The sequence below is a fragment of the Spizellomyces punctatus genome (genome assembly GCF_000182565.1).
Source record: "Spizellomyces punctatus DAOM BR117 chromosome Unknown supercont1.19, whole genome shotgun sequence".
NCBI lineage: Eukaryota > Fungi > Chytridiomycota > Chytridiomycetes > Spizellomycetales > Spizellomycetaceae > Spizellomyces > Spizellomyces punctatus.
In genome coordinates this window covers 53,333-73,061 of record NW_015971555.1, presented here as the reverse complement: position 1 = coordinate 73,061, position 19,729 = coordinate 53,333, and the positions used below count along the sequence as shown (strand labels likewise).

General features: G+C 47.5%; 4 protein-coding genes and 1 non-coding gene across 5 annotated transcripts; 2 read left to right on the top strand and 3 right to left on the bottom strand.

Annotated features, from left to right (window-relative positions):
- The first annotated feature begins 710 nt into the window (after positions 1–710).
- Positions 711–791, top strand: SPPG_10188. The gene has a single exon. It is a non-coding gene; the product is annotated as a tRNA-His (tRNA).
- A 387-nt stretch (positions 792–1,178) lies between these two features.
- SPPG_08041 (uncharacterized protein) lies at positions 1,179–3,925 on the top strand. Its single transcript, XM_016756193.1, has 9 exons — positions 1,179–1,815; positions 1,882–2,044; positions 2,104–2,680; positions 2,759–2,769; positions 2,836–2,973; positions 3,039–3,060; positions 3,138–3,227; positions 3,290–3,475; positions 3,545–3,925. Exons 1-9 carry the CDS (start codon positions 1,590–1,592, stop codon positions 3,680–3,682), a joined length of 1,551 nt encoding a protein of 516 aa, XP_016604489.1. The 5' UTR covers positions 1,179–1,589; the 3' UTR covers positions 3,683–3,925.
- Positions 3,853–13,711, bottom strand: SPPG_08040 (uncharacterized protein). The gene is made up of 11 exons (XM_016756192.1): positions 13,027–13,711; positions 12,352–12,941; positions 11,170–12,285; positions 10,870–11,099; positions 10,091–10,801; positions 9,805–10,030; positions 8,427–9,745; positions 7,593–8,365; positions 4,896–7,537; positions 4,767–4,831; positions 3,853–4,701 (listed from the first exon to the last, which is right to left on the bottom strand). The coding sequence occupies exons 1-11, from the start codon at positions 13,639–13,641 to the stop codon at positions 3,893–3,895; spliced, it is 9,096 nt and encodes a 3,031-aa protein (XP_016604488.1). The 5' UTR covers positions 13,642–13,711; the 3' UTR covers positions 3,853–3,892.
- A 466-nt stretch (positions 13,712–14,177) lies between these two features.
- SPPG_08039 (uncharacterized protein) lies at positions 14,178–17,486 on the bottom strand. The gene is made up of 12 exons (XM_016756191.1): positions 16,727–17,486; positions 16,529–16,637; positions 16,386–16,467; positions 16,212–16,321; positions 16,096–16,147; positions 15,925–16,025; positions 15,455–15,861; positions 15,289–15,394; positions 15,062–15,221; positions 14,809–14,999; positions 14,579–14,729; positions 14,178–14,516 (listed from the first exon to the last, which is right to left on the bottom strand). Exons 1-12 carry the CDS (start codon positions 17,356–17,358, stop codon positions 14,242–14,244), a joined length of 2,376 nt encoding a protein of 791 aa, XP_016604487.1. The 5' UTR covers positions 17,359–17,486; the 3' UTR covers positions 14,178–14,241.
- Positions 17,487–17,661: 175 nt separating this feature from the next.
- Positions 17,662–19,456, bottom strand: SPPG_08038 (uncharacterized protein). Its single transcript, XM_016756190.1, has 6 exons — positions 19,303–19,456; positions 18,810–19,232; positions 18,673–18,745; positions 18,471–18,613; positions 17,946–18,401; positions 17,662–17,877 (listed from the first exon to the last, which is right to left on the bottom strand). The coding sequence occupies exons 1-6, from the start codon at positions 19,433–19,435 to the stop codon at positions 17,762–17,764; spliced, it is 1,344 nt and encodes a 447-aa protein (XP_016604486.1). The 5' UTR covers positions 19,436–19,456; the 3' UTR covers positions 17,662–17,761.
- Between the last annotated feature and the right edge of the window lie 273 nt (positions 19,457–19,729).

The window sequence follows — 19,729 nt, the reverse complement described above, 5'->3', positions numbered from 1 at the left end:
GGAACGAGATGATTGTCATGGAAAGTTGACGACCGAATGAAAAGATATAGAAGACGCAGGTATGTGGATAGCGAGAAGACTTTGGCAATTCAGCCCTTTTATCTTTCCTCGTTAGCCAGTGTTTTCCATCAGACGCTTTTGCTGAGCAGATAAGAAGTCATTTCCCCGCATTATTGCGCCAAGGAATTCCGGGGCTTTCCTCTGCGTTGCAGCTGTCAAAAGTCGGCGTTCCCAACTTGGTAAATCTGATCATCAATACGTGTGATCAGCTTCTGACCCAAAGATGTAAACCCCCAATGTAACCGTAAATATTCTAAAGCAAGCCATAATGCCAATGGAGGAATCTACTCCAACATGGGCGAGACTGCCTTGGAAAGATCATCTTACCAGAGAACTGTTGCTAGCTTTATGGATATGACAATTGGAACGATGGTCTAAACATTTACAGCTTGCACAAGGAATCTCTGACAGGCAAGGCTTTACAAGCAACGAGACAATCAACCGAAACACCAGTTACGACCAGCACTGATTCAAGGAAGGCGATTGGGTGCAGGTTGAGGTTTACTTGGGAAATTATGGGTTACTTGTACGGATATAGTGTTTTACATATAGGGATATTCTACGCAGTTTACATCTTACCGATTTAGTAAGGCTTGAAGGGAACTCTTGGACAATCTTGACATACCGAGTTGCTCGTTGAAAGAACATCTGCCAAGGTAGTATAGTGGTAGTACATCGCGTTGTGGAAACACAGAACCGCGTCGACCCGAGTTCGATTCTCGGCCTTGGCAATCACGATTGTGACCGCTGCTTTTTTTCTGGCGCTGAGCTAGCGTCCTTGCAAGATCTATATCGGATATCTTTTTGGCATAACAATACAAATCAGAGTAGCCAGCATCTGAAGACTGAAGAGACTCATGGCCTTCTCGTGTCAAAAGTGTGCCAGCCAGCAGAGTAAACCTGCCACTTGGTCTAGCGTACAGTGGCAAATCATCCCGCTTGAAAGACAACACAAAAAAGGAGAAATCCGCTCAGTAGATCCCATTGTTGAAAGGGGGGGAATGGCAATGCAAAAGAAACACGTCACTAATGGTCGGACATTCATTCTCCGAACGGAAGTCCGAGAGAGAGAAATATGTCACATGAACACTCTTGGCAAGTGTGATATTTTTATTATGACTTGCAACAATCAGTGCAACAACCAAAGACAGAAATATAACGCTTTTAAAGCGGAAGCGGAGCAGATGGACACACACACATGGCAATGGATGATGAATTGAATGAATTGAGCGAATGGACGTAGACAGCCTTTAGCAACGGGCGTTTTTCCAACGGTTGATTTCCTGCAAATTGCCTCACGGTTGGAGACAAAAAGAATATCATCGTGGGCGTTGGGGATCAAGGCAAGGGTTAAAGAAGAATATCAGTCACATGCCGATCTTAAACTTTATGTCACAAGCACTTGAAAACCATAAAAAGACCTCCGAAACCTCCATTTCCCCCCACATGGTTTATCGTTCATCTTTTAGTGATATTCCATTTGTTGCATAAAATCGCTATCTGTTGAACCTTTTGGTCGCTCGGTAATCATGGCCTCCCCAGAAGCCCTCATCGTCGTGCCAGCCAGCGCCCCTATTATGGCCATAGGCATTCTCTTTTTGTCCATCTTTGTATGGAAACTCCTTTTCTCATATCGTTCAACCATCCCAAATCCCGAGGGATCGTTACCCATTATCGGAAGCACTCTCCTCATTCGGCCATATCTAGATGGCAAGCGCTTCTTCAAATTTATTGTGGACCAGCAAAAGCAACTGGGTGAGCGATCCCGGATGGGTACGAGTCTAATGGATCGCCGTTAATCATGCTTTGTTTTAAAAAAAGGTCCAATTTTCAATCTCAATATGCTGGGAGCGTTCACACCTGTTATTTGCGACATCAAGGAGGCTCGTAAAATACTGACGGACACTCAGTTGGCTTATCGGGATAATACCTTCCAAAAGGCTGCAATTGGCATCGCCGAGCACGCATTGTTCATGTTACCCAGGTTTGAGCGGGTATTGTCAATCTACTGTATCACCAAACGCTTAACCCTGTCGCTTGCAGTGGTTCCCAATGGAAATACCACAGGAAGTTGGTCGCCCCGGCTTTCAGCCCCTTCCATCTACGAAAGATATTTGCAGAATCAGTCCAGCACACCGACGGTTTGGTTAAAGCCTGGCGTTCCCTTATCTCGGCGTCTCCTTCATCACCTCCCGTTGTCAATTTGCATCACCATATGCAATGCCTCACCCTCGATATTGTAGGCGCTGTTGCGCTAGGGGGTTACTCGTTCAATTCTTTAGCCATGCTTGGAACCCCAGAAACCACAAACTACAAGACCGAACAAGTAACTGCTTTTGAATACCTTGTTCAAGCCGCTGGCGACCGTTGGGGTTTGCCTCAGTGGATTTGGCCACTGTTGGGCGTGGGTAAGGAAGAAATTAAACGTCCTTCCACGGTTACTCGACAAGTTGCGATGGAGATTATGGAAAAGAGGCGGAAGGAATTAAAAACTATCGGCGACAGCCTTGATAAGAAGGAGATGGATGTTCTGGATAAACTCTTAACGCAGGGGTCAGATGGAGACGCTGAGCCTTTGACCACAGAAGAACTGCTGGATGAGATTATCGGCTTTATTTTGGCAAGTGCTACATTTCATTTTCATACATTTCATGTCTACTAATACGGTTGTATTCAATTTACCTTTCCAACTCTACAGGCAGGCCATGAGTAAGAGTGTACTTGAAATACGTACCTTTTCATATGCTCCCTAACAAAGGCTTCTCTCCTCTATAGAACATCGTCGAACGCCGCTACAGCAGGCTTATTCCATCTCATGCAGAACCCTGCTTCTCTTCAAAAGCTGCTCAATGAAATCGATCAAGTCATTGGAAAAGACGGCGTCCTTACGTGGGAGAATGTCCATGCTCTCAAGTAATGTTCTGTCGTTTCTTCTCCCCTGTCTGCAAGCAGTCTACTAACCCACATGTGTATCTTAGGTATCTGGAATTAGTTGTAAAGGTCAGTAACTCCGTAGAGTACTGAGAGGTGTCGCTCGTATCCGTGTTTCATATCATGTACAAACCATTCACATTCAGGAAACGCTCCGAGTCAGCGGCCCCGTTGCTATGATTGGTCGGAATCTGACAAAAGATACGGTCATCCTTGGCCACCTTGTTCCAAAGAACGTGAGTATCTCGCTACTGCTCTGGTGTCGGTTGCGTCAAGCCATAACCATGTGATGTTTCAGTCTCCTGTAATTTTGAACGTCAAAGGCATGCAGACAGACCCACGATACTGGGGACCTGATGCCGAAAAGTTCAGACCTGAACGATGGGAGGAAGCTAGAGATGAGGCATCGGACGCAGCGTACCTCCCGTTTGGTGCTGGTCCTATGATGTGCGTTGGCTGGAAGATGGCTGTACTTGAAGTCAAGGTCGGTATTGTCATATCTTGGCTGCTAAACGAAAATCCGGTGACATAAACATCTGTTATTGGCATGCAGATCATTCTCATTCGGATTCTCCAAGAGTTCTCGATGACCTTGCTCCCTGACCAAGACTTTTCTTGGACCGTCGATGGCATAACATGTGGATACAAGAAGGGAGTCCTTGTCCATATTAAAGACCGGGAGACTTCATGAGGAGACACCGCACCATTCATTGATATATGATACTATGCAATTTACTGCACCTTGCAACTGACCGATTTTGGCGTGTTATCTGATCTTGACTTTAAAAGAGTATGGAAGTTATGAAGGCCTGGGCTGATAATATAGTACCCAGCCAGTATGCACATCCAGATATTCCAGTAGGGTAGTATGTGTAATATTGTAGTTGCAGCGCAATGATAATCAAGAAATAGGTAATTCTGACCTCTTCACCTGCTCGTACAGAGGACCCAACCAGAGGATCTGCTCATGTTCCCTCCAATATCTACGAACAGAGAAAACAGCCATGATCCGTTCGCGCAACTTCATTCCAAGCTTTCTTCGCATCTCCCTCACTCCAGGATACATGATTCTAGCTGCAAGCGAAGCACCGTCGTCTTCGGCACCCAGAATGTCGTCCAGTTTGGTCGTCTGGTTTGCAACACCATCCGTCACAGTCAATACCCGCATTTGAGCGAGCGCGAGCTGCATTGGTCTGGACGGAGGGACAATCCAGCCATATGTTTCTCCGACACGTGCATCTTGAATGACTTCGCGGCTTCCTCCTACGTCTGTGCAAACTACTGGTAGACCACAAAGACCCGCTTCTCCGAGGGCGAGAGGAAGGCCTTCTGTGATTGATGAATTGACAAAGATGGATCCAGTTGGTAGAGCTTTGGAAGGACTACCCAGGCCCTTCATTATAACATGCTTCTCAAGACCGTAGTTGGCAATGGCCCGTACGCACTCGGTCGTATATGGTGGATCTTTTTCCGCTGATCCGTAAATGTGTAATCGATACGTATCAAGTTTGAAATCTCGCACAATGATGCGCGCTGCATTGATGGCATTCATTACATCCTTGACCGGAGAAATGTGTGAGAGCATAATGGCAGTGGGTTCATTTGGTTCTTGTGTGGGATCAGGATGGAACTTTGTAACGTCCATGCCGTTTAAGACGGGATTAATCCTCGCATACATGGATGCCGCTTCAAGTGCATTCCCATATTTGCCTACGGGAAAATCAATGGTGTTAATTGTTTTATCATAAATGATATTCTCGACTGCTAAGTGTTACCTCCTGCCAACCAAGCTTCCCAGTGAACATTTTGCACGCTAGTGCACGGGGTGATGTAGTCCGCCCTATAACAAGCGCTTATCTATTAGCCAAAATCATATCAGCGCTCAATTGGACGACAGAGCATACCTGGCAAACACAACCCTGGCCACTAGCCTTGTAATCCCGGCAAAGGCAATTTGGACAAACTTGGGCATAGCTTCATCTGTGCATAACCCAAACAATCGTTCTCTCCACAAGATCCCATGATCCCACACAATCAGGGAACTTCCATGCAGCGATTTTGCAACGACCCCAATAATCGCCTGGATTCCGTGATGTGACGCATGCACGACAGGGACTGCGGGAATCTCCACCGTGAGAGGCATGAGCAAACGGGCAATGAGATCAAACATCATTTCGATATGCCGCAATGTTGGCGTTTCCGGATCCAGGAGCTGTCCTTTACTCCACAACTCATATGTATCTTGCAACCATCCTCTGATCCAAGCTTCCTGAGTAAGAACATGGTTCCATGCAGTTGTCCAGTCGTACTGCAGAAAGAATATGTGAAAATCTATAAAGACTTTTGCAAATTCATCAACATCATGCTCAGTGATCGGATCAAGAAGGCAACCCTTGATAAGCTTTTCAATCAAAGGGACAAATTGGGTTTTGACAACATGATTAGTCGTCCGTCGACTTTTTGCTTGCAGTGTGGTGTACGGAATTGTTCGATGAATATTCTCGTTGGGTGTTCCAAAATCAAGATCCCAAAGAGGCACGTACGCAATGGAGTCAATGTGTTTTTCAATTGGGTAATCCTTTTGAACGAGTTCTGCCGAACCCAGTTCCGCGACGGCCGTCCAGCGAACACGGTGAAGACCGTGAATCAAATCACGTCGACAGGACCCCACTCCTCCACCACCCGTTGGCCATGTGCCACTGTCTAGGTTCATAACCTGTAAAAGTTCGTTCGCTCGATTTGCCCGTATACTTTGGCGAATGGAGTGTCGGTTTTCCTCATCCAGATCGCCCTCTGCATAGATTTTGTGCGCATCACCTCCGCAACCCAAGATGTACAGATCAGAATACCTTATCTGGAGATGCGTCCTTGTCACAGGCCGATCCAGCATTTGCAGCTCTGCGCTTAATTTGTGTTTCTGCTCCCGTAGCACTCTCTGAGCGCCTTTAAATTGTCCCGCATCCCGTCTCCACCAATACGCGGAGAGGAGCGGCTCAGCACGCAAGAATCGCTCATCTAAATCTCGGGCAAAAGGTGCAGGTACGTCGCCCCTCCGCCAAGCAGCCCAAAGAATTTCCCTTCGTCGAAGAGTAGGGTAGGGTGCAGAATAATACTCGATACGCTCCAACTTTCCAAAGGGAGACTTTAGCGTATAGCTTTTGCGATGTTTGGAGGTTAAGCCGGACACAAAAAACTCTGAACTGGAATACAGGCTCGCAGGTGCCTGTGTACTGAGCAAACTAAGAGGATCTTGTTCAATTTCGGGAGGTGTTGCAACGATAACTTCATCAGTTTCACCCGGTATGACACGGATGCTCTTATGACGAACATGCTGAGGATGAGAGTAATCAAACTTGGTACGTACTACTGCACGTTCGTGCTCTCGCTGTATTTCTACGGATATGAACCTGGGCGAATCTTGGATTCCTCGTGAAGATTTGGCATACTCCACTATCATTTTCCATGGCGATGGATAGGCTCCGTGGAAAACTGCAAGATCTGGTGTTCCCCATTTGTTCTTGTCGTTGTACTCATACTTTGCTTGTATTGTGACCCACTTTCCGGTTCCTGCATCCTTGCGGCGTAGAGTTGCCTCTGTCACAACAACATTACCATGCAACTGCGAAAATGTGTGTTCGTCTGTGCCTTCAACTGTGCTAACGTCACTGCTCTTCCATTGCTTCGAATCCACAGCTTTTGGGACAACGTATCGATGTTGGGCAACGATGGACGTTGGGTCTCGATAGACATAAACATGACTCTTGCACGTATTCCCGTTGTTGTCGAAAATATGCTCGTGGGCAATACGGAGCGTCTTTTTGTGTTTTATAGTCACCTCCTCAAAGAAGGCTCGACTGACTGGTTTCATTCCACCAGGTTTCCAGTTTGGCGGTTTTGGTCCCCCAAGAGCATAACGATCCACAGTTAGCCAATCTCTTCCCGATTGAGCATTTGTCTCACGTCCTGTCACTACAGCGACGATCGTGTGCGTAGCTCCATGGTACGTTTCTACGCACGAAACACCATGATGACCATTCATAGAGCGACCATGATGGTGGATGCGTGAGAGTCCACGCTCCATTTGCTTCAAGGTATTGTTTATCGCAGGATCCCAACGATACAGCGTTCCATGCTGCAATGTGTTCAATAAGCCCCTACTCATCCAATTAACAAGTGCGCAAGGAAGACGCAATAGAAGCGTATGGGACGCGACTTCACGTCCAAAACGTTCATCCGCAGTGAGAGCCAAAAACAGCGAAACCTGAATGTCTAAAGCAAGACTGAAAAAGCGGGTCCAGGTCGTGGGCGAATAGTGTCGCTGGGGCAACAGACTGCTAGGAGCTGAGAAAGCCCGTTCAAGTTTGTCGCTTTCTGCGTCGTAGAGTTTTTGAATGTTCAGAGCTAGGAGTGACGCTAATATGGATTGGGATGCGTGGGCCTTTAAGTCGATCTCCTGTTTATCACCACATTTCGCTGAGAGTAACTTTACAATGGACATTGGCGCAGTGTCCAGATATTTTGCCAAGTTACGTGGCAAGGCACCAATCTATTAAAGAGAAGTTAGCACGAAGAACCATGATCCTAATGGGAACGTTACTTACCTGTATGGATTCATCAAACGAATCCCACCACAGTCGAGCAACACCCACTAAGAAAACGCGATCTTGATGGGATATCTTACGATTCCAGATCTCATCTACTTCTAAATTCAAACAAGCCTTCGATGCCACAACATCCTTGGTTTTGCACCACATCGAGGCCTTTTCTCCATCATCTGCGACCCGCAATTGGCGCTTTATCCTTGAAGGGAATATATTCCGAATCCAGTCTGTTTTTTCTTCTTTCAGCCATGCGGTGGAGATTCCCACAAACATCTCGGAGATGCAAGCAGCAGCGTGGGACATGCCCTTTGCTTCGGCAATTTCGTGAAGTAAGGCCTCCAAAATGATAGCCAGGTCCTCTTCATCCGCCGTTTCACTGTCTTTAGGTGGGAGGAACACGTACAGAAGGTGGGTAACTGCCGCCGGCCGCGCTGAGATGGCAGCATGTCTAATGCCAGCTGGTTGCAACGCCTCTTTGCATCTAAAAACTTTTAGTTGTCCTAACCTGAAATCAGATAAAAGGTCTTCAATCAAGGATGAAATAGACGGAACAGCAGTTCGTAATAGGTGCGACGGTGGTAGACCGCCCATCGTCTCCAAAATAAACTGCAGACGGGAACGTATGGAATCCCCAAGAGAGGATGATGGTCGGATTTTTTGGCAGCTCTTCCTATTTGCTATCAATTTTGCGGCGAGCAGGCTGCGAGCTTTGTCAGTTGCAGGAGTAGTATGGTGGCCAATATGCCGCTGCCCAGACGAGGTAAGGGCAGGAGCTAAAGCATAACATCTCATGAGTATCGTTACCATTGCCAAATGTTTGAAGATATCACTTACAAACTTGGACTTTATAGTGAACGCTGCGGAGCTTTTCACTATATCGACTCGCGATACACCCAAGTGCAAAGAGCCATCCACTCGCAGCCGTGGCAATCACGGCATATTCACTACTCGCCAGAATGCGGACCGCTGCGACACCTCCGCCAATGCTAATGACTATCGCGATTGTTAAAAATAGATTGACAGTCGACTCCAAGGATGTGACAAACAACTTGGTGAATAGCCCAAGAAGTAACCCGGCAAACCCAAAGGCCGATAGAGCGTACGTGTAGATAAGATCCATGCGATCATCTTTGAAGCCGATCGTAATTACACATGCCGTGGTAATAATGAGGATAAGGCCGCTGAACACAAGGAAGCGGCATAGTTCACTAGCGTATATCTTTGAAAGGGCTCTTCGATGACGTGTGATGATATCGTCTGGCCCTTCGCTCTCAGCAACGGACCTCATAGAAATACGCTTGTGCTTTTCGTAAAACTTGGTCAGAGTAAGCTCCAAGATCCCAGAGGACAAAAGCAGGTAGATAGTTCCGGCCAACGTTCCTTGCACGTAATCGCTTTCAATGCCGTCTGTGAAGAAGAACAGTGCTTTTCCAGATGCAATGAGAACCGTCCATCGATCGGCAAAAAGGGTAAAGAAATATAGAAAGCCAAAGCATATTGCAGGTAGCTCATTGTCAAACAAGATTCCACCGCGATTGATCTTTTCGACGGTATACTTTTTCTTCAACTCTGCAATCGCTTGCTTAACCACGCTATCCCATTCGCTTGAAAATGGCTTTGGTGGCTTGATCCCTGATCGCGGAATATACCAGCCCATCAAGAGCTTTTCCCAGAACCAACTAGAAAGCCGCTTACGAACAAGAGGTTCGGTTTTCCTGCTTCTAGTACGCAGAGCTTCTTCCGCTTGTGAGCTGAACCACTCCGTAGCAAAACGCTCCCATCTGCGACTTCGCCGCCCGAAAGTGTATACGTCTTCCTTTGCCTGTAGCTCCGGCGGAGGGTGATGCTTCCCGTAAGCCTCCAGTATCTTTTCCCTTGGTGTGATATGGATCGCATCTGGCCACCGAAGGTATGCTGCCGCTATACGCGTGTACGAGTATGTCATGTAGATTGTTGAAAGTATGAGGGAACCCACATACATGGACCAAATTATGTAAGGATTAATAGTAGCGTTCAAGACAAAACGGCAGATAAAGGCATTTGGGATTAAGATTGGGAGCATTTTCATGACAGCTGCCGGCCCTTGTGATTTAAAAAAGTACTCTTCTGGGTCTCGCATTATGATGAGCACACAAAAGAGTATCATAAATAGTCTGGTTTCAAGAAGATTCAGCAAGCAGTCGTCAGAATGAAATAGAATACAAATGCTCACCCAAAGGAAATTGCGTAGACGAGGGTAAGTCCAGCAAGGATCAGGTCATCCGTTCGATAGTATGTTATACCTCCAAGCATGATGCCAAATACCGTGAATAGGAGGCAGGCAGCGGCAAGCCGACGGTAAAATGCGGCAATCATTACAGGGATACTTCGTTGATAGAAGTAGTAAGTAACCGTTCGCCCGATCGAGTTCATGACGGCACCGACTATCGGAAACATTACTTGATGGAAGATTTCGTGCGTGAGAAAAGAGTGTTAAATAGCGCATAATGGTGCCTTACCAAGAAGAACAAGACTTGCGCTTTCTTGGACGTCGACGCTCATCCTGTCGCTCGCAAAGATACCTGAACCCAGTGTTACAACCAGTATGATGTCCAGTAGTATGGGATAAACAAATATGTATGCATTCAGAATGCTCTTCCCGAAAGCTACCGTAGACAACTCGGCTGATTCATCGTCAGGTTCGAAAACTGCCGTTTGCAGCGTGGTCGCTTCCTCTACATCCTTGTGTGTTTCCATGACCTGCGGGATGCTTTTGTTTTTCTCCCTTTCCGCCACCTTCCTCAGCAGTGGATGTAGCGCACCCGCCATTGACAAACTGTTCATCCCAAAGATTGTAACCAGATTACTGTTTGTAGTTATCATCTCCAGAGCTACCGCAACTTGATCGCGTTCAGGCAGGAACATCGGATTCATGGCTTCGAGAGCCACTAAAATCTCCTCGTATGCATTTCGCCGCACTGCTTTCCAGAAGACCATAAAGAAATAGCATAGTGTCCAGAGCTCCCCTGGCCCGCCCAGAACAGGACTCACAGGAACCGTCCCACCTCTCTTTCGTAACTCAGAAGTTATACCTCTTGCAACCGCAAGAAGACGTTTACCACCATTGTTGTCAAGAGTGCACTGGGATACATAGCGTCCCATTCTCATTTCCAACGCGTTGCGAGGTACGTAGCCGTCAGCAAGGTTGCATCTCACATTGTCAAGGTATCCTACATGCAAGAATGTCGGTTACTCCCTATTACTCCTTCCAAATGAGCAAGAGACGGTTGGCACTTACGTTTGTGATCGATTAACCAATACTCGGATCGAACACTAAAGTACCGACACAGTGCAGATAAGAAGGAGATTTCTCCGCTGCTTAGCCGAGTGTCTACTGCCAACGCTTTTAGCGCTTTCGGGCCGTCGCGTACAATGGTGAGAAGTTGAGAAGGGCAGGCATGATCAATCTGATAGATGAGTCGGGCGGGGCAAGGCAAGCTAAGATCTGACAAATCCCGCCGCTGGGCGCTAGGTATAGGCGTGGTGATGAGGATCATTCATCCCGTCTCAACAGTGTGCACAATGAAAGCTTTCGTACCTGATCAGCGTTTCTGCCAATAGACATTGACCTGTCGACCATCCGTATCTATATTTTAAATACAAATGCAAGACCGCTTCGCCGATTTGCGGATGGTTGTCCGAGATAAACATATGGAATGTACCATTTCGCACTCCCGCCACAGCCCAAACAGGAACATTCGGGGACCGATCCTTGACACCTGCCAAAAGTGCCGCTTTGGTCGGTAGCCAGATCTGCGCTCGCTCGTCCAGCAAGTCACTCTTGAGGTCGGCAACTGCAGCGATGATGGCCTCGGAGCAGCTTTCTCGTGGCAGTGACAGGACCCACCTTGTTGCATTTGTCGGTTTATTTATAATGCCAGCGAGGACATTTATAAGAGTGTCAAATTGTGCAAGGGGCTCTTTTGAAGGGTTTTTTTGATCGCTGAGATCAATATTGTATCGGGCCGAGGCCAGAAGCTGTTTATCCAGGAGCTCGAACATAACGCTCTGGATGGCATTAGCAACAGCTGTTCGCCTGCTGTAACCATACCAATCCACTCCAAAGTATGTCACAGAAGGTGCTGCATCAGGGATGGCATCACTCAAACTTCCAGAATTGTCTTCACGGGAGGGGCAATGGTCAATCTCTAGATAACATGGCAGTTCAGGCAGCAAAGGTTTATAGTAGATTGCGCCATCGAATTCCGACCACTGCTCACACCCCTCCATCCAGTCGCCCAAAGCATCAATAAGGTCGTTCGGGATATCAGATAGATCGTTAAAAATACGGTTCCAAAGATCCGCTGTAATTCGATAAGGACCCTTATTTCGAAGAGACGATACGTTGACCTCCACTATGTCGCGACAACGGAGTATGTCTGCATGACTTGTCATCTCAAAAATACCATCCTCCCCCAAGTCGCGATATGCAGGTGGTTGAACGTCTGCCAGGGCGTCAAATCGTGAGCTTCCAGAGTACCATGCAACAAAATTTAGTCCTCCGGCCCAGTGTATATGTGCACGCACTAGGGCTGCAGGCAACTGCTGTGGAGGGCAGGCAACCATTTCAGTATTTAGTACCAAGAAATCGCTTCGCAGAGATATTTCAAGGGAGAGCTTGGTCGTTAAACTTGTCAGCCATGACCTCGCTGCTCTAGTTTTCAGAACCAATGCTAAGTAATGTGAGACAGATGAGCAATCATTCTGCAAAAGCTCTCACCCAAACATAATTCTTCGGGTCCCGTCGGTGTCGAAAAAGATGTTTGTAAGCATCACTCCGTTGATTATGTCCCGTAGGTCATCCCATACATTCATCCCATACTCATCGACGAAAATCAGCGGTACCGACCACCCCACATCCTTTGTTCCCCGAATAGCATTCAAAAGCTTCTCCACCTTATTTGGGTTGCCCTTCCGAAGTAAAATCCATTCCCTTAACCCAGTGAAGAGAAACCCAGAAATTGGACTGGGCATCGTAGCTAGACCTGCGGCGAGGTACGACACTAAAAATCGCGTGAAACTCGAGGCCGTCCCTCGATCAGTTTGAGAATATAGCCGATAAAGTTCACATACGTCTATTGACAGGATAAGATGCGATATTCTTCGAAGAACACTACGGCGAAAGGTATCAAAAAGGGGTACAGGTAGACCTGAAGGTGGTCCATCAGCGAGATTAGCGAGGGAAGTTGCGGACCGCGAGCGCCAGAGCTTAGAAACTCGTGAAATAGTGCTCTTCTTTGACGAGACAGACCGGATGCTCTCAGACGAGAATGATCGACGCCTACGACCGTCGAGAGTTGTTCCTGTCGACTAAATCATACTCAATATTAGGATACGCCATATAAGATCCCTTCTTTCAATTACACCAGGAGACCGTGAAAGCATTTTTACGTACGTCAGTGACAACAGAATTGGAGCTGCTTCTGTTCTCCTCAGGTTCCCTATTCGATGCAGGCTCCTCCACGTCTTCTTCTTGGGCCAACTTTATTCCCAGTGGACTGGCATGTAGATCACGAAGTGCTTCGAATTTCAAGACCAATAGATCAACAGGTTTCCATTCCTCTGGCTTTGTGATTAGATCACTGACATCCTCAGCTAAATACATGCCAAAACTGGTGATCTTGGTGGCATTAAAATTGGAGGAATCGAAGAAAAGTCCTTCAGAAGTTGCATATCCGAGCCGATCGAGAACCGTGGAGAGCTTGGGCTTTGCGAACAGGGATTTGATGGAATGTAGCGAACTTCTTCGCCTCGAGTGGAGGGTGGACACATCATTGGAATCAGAAATTCTCGGTGCCTGCAAGTCAACCTCGCTCGCTTGATTCGAGGTTGAATTGTCGGCATGCGTGGCATTGCGTCTTTGGGGGGCCGGGCTTCCTAAAGGAGATGGTACGGCTAGATTTGGCAAGCTTGCAGCCGATCCGCGATAAAAGGGCGTAGATGCAGCCGCAGGACCGCCACGTTGCCCGCCCAAGACTTTCGGCGAACCTGGATTCGGAGAATCCGTCATCGCGAATGTGGTAATGCAAGCGCTTCCCAAGGAAGTGCTAGAGCAGCGTCGTCAGAAAATAAGATGCTCGTGTATCTTGCAATCCTGAGGTAATCCCAGAATGGTGCTATATATAGGATATGCTTCACGTGTAAAGGCAACCGCGGAACTGAGCAGGAGCATTGAAACTGCTTACTACAAGTGACTGGTAAGGGTAGTGAAGGACGGATATTTTCACTAGTATTGATAGGGCAGATCTTAAATTGTATGGCTTGGGCAATTGCTCACGCCACGACGGAGCTGAAAGGACGGAAATGAAATGCAGTGTAAGTTCGCTAGCGATGTTGATGGTAGTCTACTAGCCGAAATGTGTCGGCTGCAAGTCAAAACATCCAGTATAGTTAGGTTCTGTAGTTTGTCCTAAAATTATTGTGTAAGGTACATTAATGGGTGAATCATTGTATGGATGGCATCATGTAAAGAATATGGACAAGCAAGTGATTATCTACTTGATAGTTTAAATAAGCTTTTGGTACGCTGGCACGGCCATTGAAAAAGGGCAATGTACTCTCAGCAACTCAATGTCTTATATTTAAGATGTCAGCTCTAGGTCTGAGGCAGCTACATTTTGACAGCGGGAGCAAACGCAAATGTCCGTGCCGCAGCATTGGCAGCTACTGGAACCCAGACTGTGAGCGGATCAATACCCAGCTGCTCAAACTTACAGTCTGCATTGCTGGAATCTTTTGCTACTGGTCCCGGGACGCTCACTGGCACCGTGCAAGATCCAGCAGCTCGGACGGAAAAGCCAAGTAAGTGGGTCGCATTCTTGGTTAAAGTAACTGCAGCGTTGCAAGCATCGCGTTTTACACGGTCCAAGAAGGCAGTTGTGTGATCTGAACGTACATGAGATGAGATTTGAGACGTGTACAGGCCAAGGAAACAAAAGAGAACCCACCATCCATGTGGGGTGAGATGATCGGCCATCTCACAAGCTGCATGAAGCGACCAATGACGCTTTCAGTCCATTGTTGCAGCAAGCCGAACTTGCCGGTTTGTCCACCATATTTCATAGTGACGGCGGGGAGATCTGCGTTCCGCAGATTTGCCTGCAGTGTGTACATGTCAGGATCTAACCGCCAGACGGGGACCATGTTGAAAGCGAAGGAGCATTGGCAGCCAACCGACCTGGTGAAACATGTATCCATCATGCCTGAGCTGCATGAGCAGAGCAACCACGCGCTCCGTCTCATAGTCATATAGCAGATAGTTCCAGTCTTTTACACCTTGAACCGCCTGGTACATGTTATTGTACAAGACAATGTCTTGCGCCGGAGTGCTGCAGTTGAAGTAGATCACAGTGGCCTGGCGTGGGATGACTGTATCCAACCAGCAATGAGATCAATTGTAACACTTAGGAGCCGCCGACTGGATACCCTACCTGTGTAGCCGTTATAGTTTGAGCTAGCCGTTGTACTAATCCATGGGTGGTACGGGTAGGTCTGATTTGTGCAATCTGTGCGAGTGGTATCTCCGACCACAGACGTAATACCGTTGGCAACAAGGGATGCTAGGGCGTCGCCGTTGTGCAAACCGGTGATCTACGATTGTTATTCATTCAGCCAATATGCGCAACTTGCGTTTTCATACAAGGGGATCAGCACCCACCATGGGAGTGATCATTGACTTGCTGGAGTGAACGGCTGCAGTGTAAAGGCCAGAGAGTTTTGCAAACTGGATGTTGAACGAGAGTTCGTTATCAACATCGTAACGACTGTAAGAAGAGTGTGAATACGTTTGTGTTGGGGTAACTGCAAGTATATGCACTCCTCACGTTGCATCATCAAGGCCCTCGTGAGTGTAAGTGTGACTACACCAGAAGAAAGCATCTCTGATACTGGTAGTCTTGAGCATGTTGGTGTATAGAGCATCTTTTCGCATCATTGCATCCGTGAAAGTTTTGAAAGTTGCTGCGTTTGCAGGCCAACGGTTGGTACCCGTGCCAAGTGGTTTAATCAATGCATAGTTCGGTTCTGACTCTGGGAGATCTGGGTCCAGATTCGGGGCAACCAGTGCCACCACACCATTGCCATTGTACCCGAGAAGAAGCTTCAACTTTGAACCAGCAGGGAGCCGGGTGTTAATGTTGTTTTGCCATGCAATAACTCCACTAACGTCAGCTGTAGTCAAGCGATAGTCGAGGGTGGTAGAAACTTGGGTAGAAAGGAAGAGATCGTCCACCTTAATCGAGAATATTTGTCGTAAAAAGTGCCTGGCCAATGCGAGCATCAATGGATAGTTTACCTGCAAGGACAAGTAAATACGCCGAAATCCTTGATATAGTTGGCGACTTCCCCAAGATACATATATGTGACCAAGCCACATTGATGTCGTGGACCACCATCCTAAAAGTAGATTTTCCATTAGCTTTTTCATTGGCATTACTTGAAATGTACTCTTGGTCTTTCGCTATACCAAATGCCATGTAGAAAGCCATTTGCTGCCGTCCATCGGGGTAATTTATGATCTTCGAGCGGTTGAAGTTTGCGATGAGCTAGTAAACGTGAATTTGTTTAAAAACAAGAACGTACCACGCCAACAGCAGTTTGTGTAGGGAAACTTTGGTCAGAGCTGGGGTCGAGCAGTGCAAATGCCGTCGTTGTAGCGGTATTTGTCACAGTCACAGGGTAGTGAAAGAGACCTATGAGTAGTGTTAGGATGCGCATAATGGCATTAACATCCCAGGCGTTCCAAGTCGTACGCACCAGTGGTCGCCACTGATGCTCCGTCCACGACACCGGATTTCACCAATTCTGGATTCAGTTTGATTTTTAAGTTTTGGGTCACCTAAAGGTGACATGAGTGAGTCTCTGCTGTCGACATGCTACAAGTGAGAGCTGGTATGTACTCCGGCGTTACAGCATCCGAAGACCGTGGGATTGGCTATGACTACACCATGCTCTGGGACTGGGGAGTCATCCAGAGTGATCCGGCGCACTCGGTGTTTAATCTCAAAACTGCGGTCAAACGATTACATTTTTAGTTATACGTCCATGTTCGGGTATCTTCAATGTGCCGTAGTAGATAAAACTTCATCTACCCATACCTTTTGATTTGCGTCCATTGCGCATCTGTCAAGGCGGACCTCCATACTCCGGAATAGTCGTATTGCACTTGACCTGGCTGAATAATCAGCAAAGAGAATAGCGCATTGCCCTGGGCATCCTCTAGAGGGAGCAATCCGGGGTATCCAGCCTGGGGAATGGGCAAGATTGTATAGGGAATTCCATAAGAGTTCAATGTGGTCTTTGGGGCTTCAACGTCCGCGGTAGTGGTAGTCAAGATGAGCACCCGTTGCACAGTTGTCGTGGTGTTCGAGCCAAATGACCCGGGAGAACCAGTAGGTACCGGGGCAGCGGTGCTGATTGACGGTGGGCAATTATTTGTACCGCATCGTCCATTTATACAAATCATATCCCCATCGCAATCATCCCAAGTGGTGCATACATCATTCCAACAATGGCCCGACCAAGTACAGGATGGTGCACAGGATGGAGTAGACACGGCAGCAAACACAGCATTTACAGCCACCAGGTAAGTGATTGCCACTAAATTCTTGGTACCACTGCGCACGAACCTCGTCGTAGCCGGTTTCGAGGTGGTAGTACCCCACGAACCAGCCGCTACCGTTTGGCAACTGAGGGCCAGATAGGCGAGGAGGAGTAGAGCCTTCCACATGATTTACTGTCGTGTCCGTCCGTATATGAAGGCTTCGCACGAAAACCGTATTCAATGGGATACTGGATTGTAAGGGCTTTTTATGTGGTTTTTCTGTGGCAGCTGTTGTCGTTGGTACCGTTCATTCCTTTGTTGCCTGCTAGCCCCCCGAATACATTCCGCGACGTGTTTGGACGCTGAGGTAATCTCCGTCGCGTCGCGTCGTGTCGATTGGAAAGTTCCCAGTAACAAACACCTTGTCCGCGGGTAAAAAAGCAGATATCGTATTCACAAAAATGCTGCAGAGTCCTGGCAAATCATATGCTGACCCATGCTAAACAGTGTATTTGCTTACGGCAATGTTTGGAATACAAATGTTTGAAATACAAATGAGTAATAAATTTCACCAGCCCACCAGTTACTTTTAGAACAAGCGATCAGCAATACGGTGGCCCACCGTAAGCCCAAATCCCGCACCAACGCCTGTAACAACAGTGTCGGTGAATCTGTCCGATCGCGTTTCTTTCTTTGCCGGTTCAGCTGAAAGTTGACAGTTAGATTCTGGAATCTACCTTTACGCCCTCATTGCTGAACAGACCATGACTCACCTTGAGCGGGGACCGCTGCTGGCGCAGCAGGTGTAGCGGGTATCGCTGGTGCAGCAGCCGGCTTTGAAACATTGGTGGTAACTTTCCAAACGCTTGCTCCACGACCTAGCGTTCCGTCATCCTCCCAAACAATGACTGAACCCAGATCTTCTAATAAAACAAATTGCGGCCGTGCACTGTTGCGAATAGAACCATCGGTGCCAAGCACCCAGTGCTGACTCTCACGATCTTCTTTCTTGTCAGCTTGCACTAGTTGTGCACGAGGCCTCAACTCGCTTCCACTGGTGTCCAAGACAAGGTTGGACCGCTTGTTTATAAGAAACCCGTTCTCGAAACGGAAGAGCTGATTACCAATAGTTGCGGGATGGGCATCTGCCGCATGTTGGGGCTGGACGTTGATCAGCGCGCCAGATGCAAGGGAATTAGCCTCAACACTGAAAACGTTCGAATTTGCACCTGGCATTGCGTCGCACCAGTTTTAATGAAATAGTAGAGTGTTGTATCATTGACAGCCCAGCTACTCACGACATTGTATATAAAACCATCCTCCCGGGGTTAATGGAGAGGTCACTGAGGAAGATGCTGGCCTGGGAGGTGAAGCAGGTTTTGTCTGGGGAGGCCGGCTGGGAAGAGGTGGGGCGGAAGGCAGAGGAGGCACCGGTCTTGTCCTTCATAAATGTGTTGTATTATTAAATGATTTATAACTATTCGCTATCGGCCAACTTACCTTGATTCCACAAATGTTTTCGGGAATATTCCACTTTGCCCATTGAGAGTTCCTTTATACCAATTTGGGTCCACTAAAGGCGAATGTCCTTTTAGCGGGTTGACAAAATTGCTAAAGTAATTCCTTACGATACGCACCGTCTTCCACATTCTCAACGACATCTCCCACCCTCAAGCGTAAATCTCCAGCCACGTCGCTGTTGAAAGGTTTAATGCACACCACAGTGGAGGCATCAGTGCACGGGAAGGGCGTAGGAGAGTGTTTGAGCACATCGGTAACAGAGGAGCAGTGTCGTATTGGCGGTTTTTCTGGCCCTTTCGTGAACCCTGTTACAGAGTTTGCTCGCGCCGGGAGTGGTGGGGTCGAAGCAGCAGAACTGTCAACGTTATCGCGCATGTTGCGAACTGAGTTACCGGTTGCATTTGAAATATTTTCAGGAGCACCTGGCTCAGACCCGAATTTACGTGATGTGTCCTTTCCGGTTGCCGGCGACAAAACCTGCTTCCTAATGAGACCAATTGCTGTGTCTACATCGCTAATCCAACCATTTTCCAGCAAAACTAATGTACAAGACACCCTGATACGTCAGCTATACGAATTTACTCCTGATAAATATCAGGCATTCCCTACCTTTCAGATCGGTAGCTATCCTCTCAAGGAGGTAATCCCGAAAGACGCTTACACTTGGGTCCGTCGTGCGATTTTCGGCAACCAACGATGCACGCCCTACAGATTTGCCTGGAGTAGTTGTTAATGCGCGCATCCGTTGCTTGAATGATGTACTTAAAAAAGGATGGGCACCGACGCGCAGAGGGTTATATATGGGTGCGCATTCTAATTGCTTAAAATATGGCAGCAAAGAGATTAACCTTGGTATGGAAGACTTTCTAAAAATATCTATCCTACTGACCCTGCTATGGTCAGATATCAATAGCGCCACTACATCTCATTCATAGCGCATTATTGGACAACGGACAAGAAAAGCGTTCAACTTCCAGAAATAGCTGTGGGCTTCCGCATAGTGTCGCGGGACTAAGCCACTCATTAATCACGTGAT

Bases quoted from the DNA above. Each gene is read 5' to 3' on its own strand.
- SPPG_08041 (XM_016756193.1), top strand. From the start codon at position 1,590: ATGGCCTCCCCAGAAGCCCTCATCGTCGTGCCAGCCAGCGCCCCTATT. The intron at 1,816-1,881 runs GTGAGCGATCCC...TTTTAAAAAAAG, and splicing joins GGACCAGCAAAAGCAACTGG to GTCCAATTTTCAATCTCAAT. The intron at 3,228-3,289 runs GTGAGTATCTCG...GTGATGTTTCAG, and splicing joins GCCACCTTGTTCCAAAGAAC to TCTCCTGTAATTTTGAACGT.
- SPPG_08040 (XM_016756192.1), bottom strand. From the start codon at position 13,641: ATGACGGATTCTCCGAATCCAGGTTCGCCGAAAGTCTTGGGCGGGCAA. The intron at 9,746-9,804 runs GTGAGCATTTGT...TCTTGAAACCAG, and splicing joins GTCTACGCAATTTCCTTTGG to ACTATTTATGATACTCTTTT. The intron at 4,702-4,766 runs GTAACACTTAGC...ATTTTCCCGTAG, and splicing joins GGAAGCTTGGTTGGCAGGAG to GCAAATATGGGAATGCACTT.
- SPPG_08039 (XM_016756191.1), bottom strand. From the start codon at position 17,358: ATGTGGAAGGCTCTACTCCTCCTCGCCTATCTGGCCCTCAGTTGCCAA. The intron at 16,468-16,528 runs GTACATACCAGC...TGTCACCTTTAG, and splicing joins TCGGATGCTGTAACGCCGGA to GTGACCCAAAACTTAAAAAT. The intron at 15,222-15,288 runs GTGGGTGCTGAT...TAACAATCGTAG, and splicing joins AGTCAATGATCACTCCCATG to ATCACCGGTTTGCACAACGG.
- SPPG_08038 (XM_016756190.1), bottom strand. From the start codon at position 19,435: ATGCGCGCATTAACAACTACTCCAGGCAAATCTGTAGGGCGTGCATCG. The intron at 19,233-19,302 runs GTAGGGAATGCC...CTTGTACATTAG, and splicing joins GATAGCTACCGATCTGAAAG to TTTTGCTGGAAAATGGTTGG. The intron at 18,746-18,809 runs GTGCGTATCGTA...ATTCGCCTTTAG, and splicing joins CGTTGAGAATGTGGAAGACG to TGGACCCAAATTGGTATAAA.